Genomic DNA, 9,865 nt, shown 5'->3' with positions numbered 1-9,865 from the left:
TGGTCATAAAAATGGAGAAGCAAAAATCCTAAATAATTTGAAGAAACACTTAGTTACCTTAGTACTGTATAATTATTATTCCATAGCTTACAAATTTAAAATCTGTTGATAGTCATTTTTGTTTTTTTGAAACTAAAACTATTGGTCGCCACAACTATCGATAGCAAACCGCTGCGGTACTGTAGCCTATCGTTTGTGTGCCATCCGCAGGCGAACAGCTGTTTTTTCGGGAATCGTAACTTCTTGGGAACTTTTTTTTAGTGGAAACGAGCCTGCAATGTCGGCGTTTGTGAAAACCGTGTGCCTGGCCCAAAAGCTGTGCGCCGCCAATCCCGTCGTGGCTCGCCAGGCGATCCGCAGCAGTAAGTGTGAATCGGGGCTGTGCTGGCAACCGTGCAACCTGCCCCACTGTTTTGTTTACGTAACTTTTGCATACACCGAATGGCTACAAACTCGCCATTTCTGTTCTAGTGGCTGGCTGGAACAAGGACTACAAGCCGGGTCCGTATCCACAGACGGAGAAGGAGCGCCTGGCGGCGGCCAAGAAGTACTATCTGCTCCCAGAGGAGTACAAACCGTATGCGGACGACGGTCTGGGCTACGGAGATTATCCCAAAGTGGGCGGCGGTCTGGGCGTGGAGGCCAAGGACTCATACTATCCCTGGGACTATCCGGAGCACAAGCGCAACCAACACGAGCCCGTAAGCCCCAACAGCACCAGCTAGCAGCTGCTGCATGAAAAGAGTCAAAACCTGATGCATTTCCATTGCAGATTTCGGCGGATCATGATCTGTACAGCGAGGATCGCTGGTCGCAGGCCGAACCGCCGCGCTACAGCAACGCGTACTACTTTGCCTGCTTCCTGGGCGTGATGTCCGGCTGCCTGGCCCTCTACTACTGGCTGGATGACAAGAAGATGTACCGCCCCGTGGCCGCCAAGCAATATCCCAGCCCTGGCGTCAAGCACTACACCTTCGAGAAGTAGATTGTATCACGCCCTCGATCGCTCTGCGCGCCTCGTTTTTATTTCATAGGCAATTAATCAACGCATCTATACAATTAAAATGAATGGAAACCAAGCTAAAACATGGATTTGCTATCATTTTGACTGCGCATGGTGGGTCGCATTTTCCATTCCCTTCTCAATGAGCGACACAAAAGAAATGAATGTTGAGATGAACGTTTATTTCGGTGAAAACATGAATGATTTGGAACGTAACAGAACCAAGAAATCCTTAATGGGTTTCAATAATGTCTCTAAACTCTAAACTTACTGCTAAATGCACCGTTTGGGTGAGCACAAAAAAGCAAGACGCGGAAACAGAAACTTAACTAGCTAGATTTAGGGCATAGTAGCTGTTGACTGGCTGGGATCACTCCACAACGTAGTTGGGATGCACCACCAGCAGGGGATCTTCCTCCTCCACTGAATCCTTTTGTACCGGGATCCTCGGCTTCAGCGTGGATGTCTTGAGCGGAATAATGACCTGATCGTGATAGATGAGGCGATCGATCAGCTTTTCGATGAGGTTTTTGCGCGAGATTAGCTCATCCTCGGATTCGATTTGGTCCGCCACCTGCTCCAGATACCAGGTGACCACATTGCTGCGCTTGATGCCCGTATCGTTGCCCTCCACCTCGCAGCGTGCCTCCTCAGCGCGCATGTGCAGCACCAGCATGGTGGACAGATTCTTGTAGTCCTCGAACGAAAGCGTGAACTTCTTCTTCTGCACGGCGCCGCTGCCGGAGGTGTCCATACCATTGTTCTCATCCACATTGGCCGCTGCTCCATTGTTCTCCATGTCGATGTCGTGCTGAATGCCATCGTCCATGTCCAGACCCTCGTCGTCATCCAAATGAATGTCCGGTTGCTCCACGCGAATGATGGACTTGTTGAGCAAACGGAAGGCCTCCTTGACGTGTCGCTCCAGCACGCGATTCGAGCACTCCAGCTTGGCCATGGCCTCGCTCAGTCGAATCATGGACTCCAGCTGCCGCACCGTTATCCTCCAGGTGCTCCTGCCCGACGTGCCCGTATCGCGCTGCCTCAAATGGCCGTAGTTCTCGACCAGCATTTGTCCGGCCTCCTGGCTGATTACCGGCTTAAATTGCCGCGCAAATGTCACGTAGCGAAGGACATCTTCGCGCGTATATGCCCGCTCCACGGACTCCTCGATGTTCGAGTGCAGATCAACGATCTTGCGAGCAATGGCATAGTCCACCACCTCATTGCATTCGTCCACGAGGATGAAGAACAGATCGAAACGCGACATAATCGGTGCCGATAACTGAATGTTCTGCTGCAGACTCTTGGAGCGATCGTAGCGCCCATTAATGGGATTGGCGGCGGCCAGAATCGATGTGCGCGCATTGAGTGTGGCTCGTACGCCGGCGCGTGCAATCGATATGGTCTGCTGCTCCATCGCCTCGTGAATGGCCACCTGGTCGCGCTGATCCATCTTATCGAACTCGTCAATGCAGCAAATGCCATTGTCGGCCAACATGAGGGCGCCCGCCTCGATGACAAAGTCAAAGGACTCCTCGTCGCGCACAACCGCTGCGGTTAAGCCCGCTGCCGAGGATGCCTTGCCAGAGGTGTAGATCGCACGCGGCGAGAAGTCGGATACCTGCTTGAGGAACTGCGACTTGGCCGTGCTGGGATCGCCCACGATGCACACATTGATGTCGCCACGAAGCGATGTCTTTTCGGTGGTTGTCTTTGCAACGCCACCGAATTGCTGCAGAAGAATGCCCCGCTTGACCTCATCGTTGCCGTAGATCGAGGGAAAGAGGCTGCTAATTAGATTCTGGTAGAGATTGCGATCCTTGGACATCTCGTAGATCTTGTGCCACTCGGCATCTGTCATCTGCTTCTTCATATCCTCGGCTGTCACCTCCGACATGGGCAGATCGGTGCCGCCAAAACGTGCTGTCGTTGCCTGAACACTGCAGGCGAGGAAGGCCATCCGATAGTTGAGCTCCCGCATGCCCAGGGCCTTCAGGCCAGTGACGCCATCCATGCCCTCGCCAGGCTTGTGGCGCGAACCATTCTCCGCTCGTGTGCCCACTCCGGCCAGGACACTCACATCGGGCACTACGATCAGAGTGCCCGTGAAATCATAGCGATCGCCAGCCTGAACTGTCTCCACCAGCTCCGAACGCAGGATAATCTCCACCGCGCGGGGAATACAGCCACGCGGCAGCTCGGCTTGTGTCTCCTGGATGCGAATCTTTTGGAAGTCCAAGAACAGACTCTTCTCCACATCCAGCATGAAACGCTTGCGATTGGAGCACACGGGATTGCGGCAAATGGTGGGATTGGTGAACTTGAACTGCTGCTCTACGTTCCGAATCTCCGTCTGGCAATCGAGGCACATGAAGACGCCGGAAACGAGCTCCGGATGGACGGGATGGGTGCGCACCACCTGGCCGGAGATGCGGATGAGGGTGCCGATCTTGGAGGTGGTCAGATCGCGAACCTTGTGACGCGTCGGCACCTCCGTGAAGGCCACATAGCAATCCTTCTGGGTCTTCAGTCCAATCCGGTCCTTCACGTAGTTCGAAACGGATTGGCAGAGGAACGGATAGATGTGGTAGTACTCCTCGATGATGGCGGTAGCCAGATTCTGATCGTATTTCTCCACATCCTCGAAGCTGACCTCCAGGGTGCAGCGATCCGGGGATTCCAAGCTGGCGGCTGGGCGCGTGTACTTGATCTCGCCATCCTCCTTGAATTCCTCGAGGAAATCCTGGAACAACTTCTGGGCCCGAATGCCCACCTCGTCTTTCACGCGCAGCTGGCCAACCTGAGCATCTGCCACATCCATTTTGGGTCACTTCTTGCTTCAAACTGGTGAATTGCGCGCTAAATTCCGAGATTGCTTTCGTTTCTTGCGAATGTTTACAGCTGCGTGCTTTGCTAGTTTTTGGCGCCTTTTTCTGACAGTTGCTTGGGGGTGGCAACGCCTGTGCGCAGGGATGCCAGCTATTCAAGAGCAAAGGTAAACATGTCTTACGGTCACATTAATTAATTAATTAAAATATATATTTTTTTAAATAGCTAAAAAGCTTATTCAAATTCCTTGCCCTTGCTAAGCCACAAGTAGTTTTCGAATCTATTGAATAAATCTATTGAATAAATTAGTCCAAAAGTTGATTGAGATACGTTGTTTTAATAACTTAATCAGATAACTTAAGAATCTGAGAGATGAATGAATCATTTGTTACTAGTAAAGTATTAAATAATTCAATTTTATTTTTAGTAAACTATAGTTGTTTCATGAGTTTATCATGAAATTTAGTACGTTTTTAAGACCGATAGTTCGCCCACGCATGTCGCAGAACGCTATGTACCGATAGACTTATTCCGATATAATCGATACCACGCGAATTTCGTGAAATAATTTTATTGATTCTATTTTGGCTAATTTTTTGGCTAAACAGCAGGAGCACAGCGTTGCACGTGTGTTCACCTGTCCGCCGGCACCGTCCTGGCCATAGAAGTCGGTGCGGTACCACTGGATTCATTGGATACACTGGCACCACTGTGGACCACATTGGACCACCACCGCCAGCTTCGGAGTTTTGCCCCCACAATTTGCGAAGGAGCCCCGGAAAATGGTGGACGCCGCCCGGCAGATGCTCGACGAGCTGATGGGCAGGAATCGCAACCTGCATCCCTCGGAGGCGGGCGCCAAGGTCAATTGGGAGGACCCGGAGGTGAGTCGGACAGGATGTGGCGCGCCAAAGAGCCCCCTCCAAAATAATGGGTTTGTTTTTTTTTATCGCAGTTTTGTCAGTTCTACAACGTTAAGTTCTGTCCGCACGATCTATTCATAAATACGCGCGCAGATCTGGGTCCTTGTGCCCGCATCCACGACGAGGAAGCCCGACATCTCTACGAGGATGCTCGACCCTCGCAGCGGAAGCGCCAGTACGAGGATGAGTTCCTGCGCTTCTGCAATGTTATGCTGCACGATGTGGATCGAAAGATCCAGAAGGGAAAACAGCGTTTGCTGCTAATGCAAAGAGATCAGCCCAATGTACCGGCACCACTGAGCAGGCACCAGGAGCAGCTGTCGAATCTGACGGCCAGGATCAATAAGCTGCTCTCGGAGGCAGAGGAAGCCGGCATTCGGGGCGACGTGGACCAGGCCCAGGATCTGATGACCCTGTGCGAGGAGCTCAAGGAGGAGAAGGAGCAGTTGGTACAGCAATACGAGGCCAATCACAAGGCCATCAACAGCATCAGCCTGACCAAGTCAGCGGAGGACGAGCTGCAGCAGCAGCCGCGCAGCAGTCCGGTCACAAATCCCAGCGAAGAAGCTGCAACCACTCCTCTTCCAGCCGCCACCACGCCAGATGATGCGCCGGATGCAGCTCCAAGTTCCGCACCAGCAGCTGTCACACCGACTGACGATGCCGGCGAAGCAACTGGTGCAGCCAGCGAGGACAAAACGTCGGAAAGAACCGATAGCAAGGCGGCTGGCTGGTCGCATGACGCCATGCCCGAGAAACAGATGAAGGTGTGCGAGATCTGTGGCGCGTTCCTGATTGTCGGCGATGCACAGCAGCGGATCGAGGACCATTTGATGGGCAAACAGCATCTGGGCTACTCCAAACTGCGCAACGCAGTCGCCGAGATCAACGAGGCGCGACAAAAGGAGCGCGAGCAGGAGGAACGACGTCGGCGGGAGGGCCGAGTGCAGCGCTTCCACTCCTACGACAGCAGGCGGTAAGGTCTCGACGAACCCTGTATCCTATATGCACCTGGCAAAAGATCGCAAAACAAAAATACGTTCGTTCTCAAAAAAAAAAAAAAAAAAAAAAAATTGGCAGAATGCCCTCAATGTGACTATGAGTAATGCTGTTCGATTACTTTGAGTTTATTTCATCACTTGGTTACTGCGCGAAACGAGAAAACTATCCGATGTCATAGAGTCCTATAAACAATGCTCTAGTATGTTGATCTTATATCTAATCTGTGCATTTCCCATTTGTTTCATCCTTTAGCGAGCCACGCAATGAGTACCGCGAGCGAAGTCGCGACTATGTTCAGAATCGCCAGCCCTCGGATCGACGTCACCGTAAGTTGCCCCCAGATTCGTTTTGGAAACCGGGGTTGCGCTTGCACTTGCACACGGCACTAGAACGCTTATTGAACTACCCTATTTCCATTCCAGATCACCATAAGTCGCACCACAGCTCCCATCACTCGTACTCGCGCAGTGGCGGAGGTGGCGTAGGAGTTGGTGGCGGAGGAGGAGGTGGTGGCAGCAGTCGGAGCAACCGGAGCCACCATAATCACAACCATAATCACTACCGCCATGACAGCCGCGAGCGACATTGCCGCAGTCGGAGTCGCAGTCGCTACTAGAGACCAAAAAAAAAAAAACAAAAGCGGAAAACAATAGAAACCAAGTGAATAGCAAACCAAGAACACAAGTAAATAATCCGAAAGTCAGGAGCAGTTCCAGTTCCCAAAGCCCCATACCGCAAGTGTACAACTAAATATGATCAAGTTCAACACGAACACAATCTCTCGCCCATCTGCGATCTTCAGTCTTCGTCTTATGTGTTCGCAAATCCGCAATTCGCAATCCGTAAGCACCAGCTGCCGTGGCCACGGGCGGCAGCATCGAGGTATCCCAATAAAAAAAAAAATCATTAACACAATTTCCAAAAAAAAAAAAATAATAATAATATGTATCAGAAAACAGTTAGATAAAACAGTATCTGAGCTGGCAGTAACAATTGCGCTGAGGTGAGTCGAATACTTCATAAGCCCGTAAAAAAATAACACTCGGGCGACATTTTGCCCCTTCACGTTCTGTAGACATACTCTTTTTCGTACCATTACTCTTCTCTCGTATAAACGATCCATATATCTGTGTACACACACACACGCGTGTCCCCTCAATGTGTGTGTACCCAGTTGGGTTGAGATCCGGGCGAGGATTTCACCAAGGTCCACCAGTACTTCGAAACGGACAGACGGACCTACGTCCTTTTGATTGAAATATGTTAAACTCTTTTAGTTTTTCAAGCACCACAGGCACTTTTACCCTAACGTTGTAGAATTAAATTTTGTGCAGGATTGTTTTTAAAGTTTGTAGCTTCAACAGTTTTCGTTTTGCCCAAGTAATATACTCTATAGTTATCTGTTAATGAAGGGAGTTGCAGAATAAATATAGGGTTCTTTCAGGTTCACGGTTTATGGTTCAGTCTTAAAATTAGTTAACTATGAAATATAAAAGCAAGACTTCGCCAAGTGCTGTGTGAATTTGACTTCTATAAACATATATATACTATATATTTATAATGACCAAAAGATAGGCTGGGGATTAGGGCGATACGAAGCGTTCACTGGACGTTTCCCTTGCAATTGTGAGTGGGACATTGACTGAAACAGGTATTTACCAAGCCTTACTCTTATCTCTATGCGCTTAACTAACCCAACAGATACAGATCCGCATTCCCTGCCATCCCTGCATTCCCCTCCGCACATCCAACCCACCATTCCCAAGACACAAGAACACAGACACATCATGAACCATAAAATACAAACCACAAACGATAAATGTATGTACATATATATGGTAGTATCTATATAGCGACTTTGAGAGACAATCGTACTGCATGCGATATTGACTTGGCCATTGGGTTCCTGGGTCACTTCTTGACGATGGAATGGGTTTCGGGGTCCCCAGTGGAGGTATGTAGTCTTGGTGCCTTGTGAGCCGAAGAACGGCAGAAAGAGACGGACTGAGGGTGAGAGAAAGAGAGAGGAGCTTCTGATGTGAGACAGATTCACAGGTACATTTGATAAATCGATGAAAACCTAACCAAGCGATTAGTCCATTCCAAGGATTCAAGGATTCTTCTGGATTTTACAAATATTTAAGTTTTTTCGTTTGCTCTATTTATGATATAATAATGAATATATTTGAAATACACAAGTTTATAAGAAACTTATTCTATGAGCCTTGGAAAGCTAAACTTTGGAAAAGGATCGTCGGCTTGCCGTGAAAACTCTACATATTGCAGTTATTTTTTTTTTTGTAATCCCTAACTCATTGTTGTGGTTTTCTGCCCCCTCCCATCCTTCCCCTGCACTATACTCTATTTTTTAAGCTTGAAAAAAAAAAAAAAAAAAAAAAAAAAAAAAAAAAAAAACTAACCCCAGCGAACTCTTCAAGTCAAGATTCCAAGACACCCACGAAAAATCACGAGGTAATTGAATTGCTAAATCGAATTAAATTCTAATCAATCAAATACAATACAATGCAAAGTGAAGAAGCACAAGCATAGGCAGTGATCAGAGGGAGACAGCAAACAGTGCAAAGACAGAGAGGGCGAGAGAGTTCGAGTCCCCAAACCCATACACATGTATGTATGTTCATGTTCCCCCCTCCTCTTCACCAACAGGTAAATTGCGACTGACCTCGACCCTTTAAAAATAATAATACTGATATTTGTTATCGATCTCGATTACGTCGAATTTTGTGATGTGACGCGATCAGCCGTAGGCTGCATCTCTGTCCAAAACCAATCGAATTCCCCCCGTAGCTGTATGTTTTGTACTGTTCGTGCCACACAACCTAAGATATAATGTTCAGTATATAAGTAAACCCCACACTCAGATGAACTCTGAATACGTATCCGTATCTATATACACGATCAGCTCGAAATTAGTCTAAGATGCGCTATCCACCTTTAACCGCCCTGAACTTTTGGTCTGGCTCACTTGACTCACACTTTCCTTTCTGCAAACGTATTCCAGAAGCCGCCAACCGAGGAATGGAGCCCGAAAGTGTTGAAATGCGAGGGATATATATATATATAGAGAGAGAGAGGAAGATATATATGGAAGATATACATAAGTCTATAGATAAAGAAGAAGAACCAACCAGGTAACTTCTATGCCACACCTCCCCACATAAATGTTTCTTCACGACAGACATGGCGAAATCCGAGATCCGTGAACCGCACTCCTCGATCCATAATACGCAATCCGGAAATCAACGAAGGATCACTTTTCAGTGATCACAGAATGAGAGAGAGACAGAGTGCTAGAGAACGCTGAGAGAGAGAGAGAGAGACACTCGTGTAGAACTGTATTAGGCATAATACAAAACGAGGTGAATTTCCATTTCTCTCAACTACTTATAACTATATTATATACATATATCTATAACTATACCCATTACTTCCACCCATCCTTGGATCAAAATTAATATTGCATTGAAATCGCCGGGTTGTCAGTTAACGAAAAATACTATGGAGCAATTTGAACCGTACATATATGTATATGAATATGTATATGAATGTATGGTCGCTTTAGTTTTGTGTCCGCGCAGGATAAGCTCCTTCTTTCTACCCCTTCCCTGCAAGGGACACACCTCTTCCCTGCCAGCATCCCAGATCCCACCCACTAACCCAACACTCCACATTCTTATTGTTTACCCACAACCACGTAGCAAATTAATCAATTGAATTGAGTTAGCATCGGGCAAACAGAGTTAAGGAACATTTACGAAGGCAGATTTAAGTATATAGTGTAACCAATCAATAAAACTTGATCGATCGTCTTTAGTCATGTAAAGATGTTTTTAATTACGAATTACGATATGAGTAAGGATAAACACATTCTATTGAGAGACTCGCAATAATTTTCTAATAAAGATCAAACTAAATCCCGAATAAAACCTCCAATCCGTTGTTTTCTTTGCAATCGTCACAAATGTAGTGACGAAGCGCACGAGAGGAAGTGTAAAATCATTAACGACGGTCAAAAAAAAAAAAATGGAAGCAGTGCATTTACATATTCAAGAAAGTGTTTACACACTGAAAAATATTCAACTTA

At 47.7% G+C, this 9,865-nt stretch overlaps 3 protein-coding genes across 4 annotated transcripts; 2 read left to right on the top strand and 1 right to left on the bottom strand.

The window, feature by feature from the left end:
- The first annotated feature begins 165 nt into the window (after window positions 1–165).
- LOC6725302 (NADH dehydrogenase [ubiquinone] 1 beta subcomplex subunit 8, mitochondrial) lies at window positions 166–1,079 on the top strand. The gene is made up of 3 exons (XM_002106284.4): window positions 166–362; window positions 472–701; window positions 773–1,079. The coding sequence occupies exons 1-3, from the start codon at window positions 278–280 to the stop codon at window positions 983–985; spliced, it is 528 nt and encodes a 175-aa protein (XP_002106320.1). The 5' UTR covers window positions 166–277; the 3' UTR covers window positions 986–1,079.
- Window positions 1,080–1,164: 85 nt separating this feature from the next.
- Window positions 1,165–3,970, bottom strand: LOC6725301 (DNA replication licensing factor Mcm6). The gene has a single exon (XM_002106283.4). The coding sequence runs from the start codon at window positions 3,825–3,827 to the stop codon at window positions 1,374–1,376; it is 2,454 nt and encodes an 817-aa protein (XP_002106319.1). The 5' UTR covers window positions 3,828–3,970; the 3' UTR covers window positions 1,165–1,373.
- Window positions 3,971–4,335: 365 nt separating this feature from the next.
- Window positions 4,336–9,598, top strand: LOC6725300 (luc7-like protein 3). 2 transcript variants are annotated; one of them, XR_005544657.2, is made up of 5 exons: window positions 4,336–4,719; window positions 4,791–5,734; window positions 6,013–6,086; window positions 6,183–6,763; window positions 8,783–9,598. XR_005544657.2 is itself a non-coding variant. In XM_039297562.2 (4 exons), the coding sequence occupies exons 1-4, from the start codon at window positions 4,618–4,620 to the stop codon at window positions 6,374–6,376; spliced, it is 1,314 nt and encodes a 437-aa protein (XP_039153496.1). In that variant the 5' UTR covers window positions 4,336–4,617; the 3' UTR covers window positions 6,377–9,598. The 2 variants fall into 2 exon arrangements, 1 of the variants encoding a protein (XP_039153496.1); XM_039297562.2 differs by having other exon boundaries at window positions 6,183–9,598.
- Window positions 9,599–9,865: the final 267 nt, after the last annotated feature.

The sequence above is a fragment of the Drosophila simulans genome, chromosome X (genome assembly GCF_016746395.2).
Source record: "Drosophila simulans strain w501 chromosome X, Prin_Dsim_3.1, whole genome shotgun sequence".
In the NCBI taxonomy this organism is placed as follows: domain Eukaryota; kingdom Metazoa; phylum Arthropoda; class Insecta; order Diptera; family Drosophilidae; genus Drosophila; species Drosophila simulans.
The sequence above is the reverse complement of the archived record's forward strand: the minus strand, read 5'-3'. Positions and strand labels throughout refer to the sequence as shown.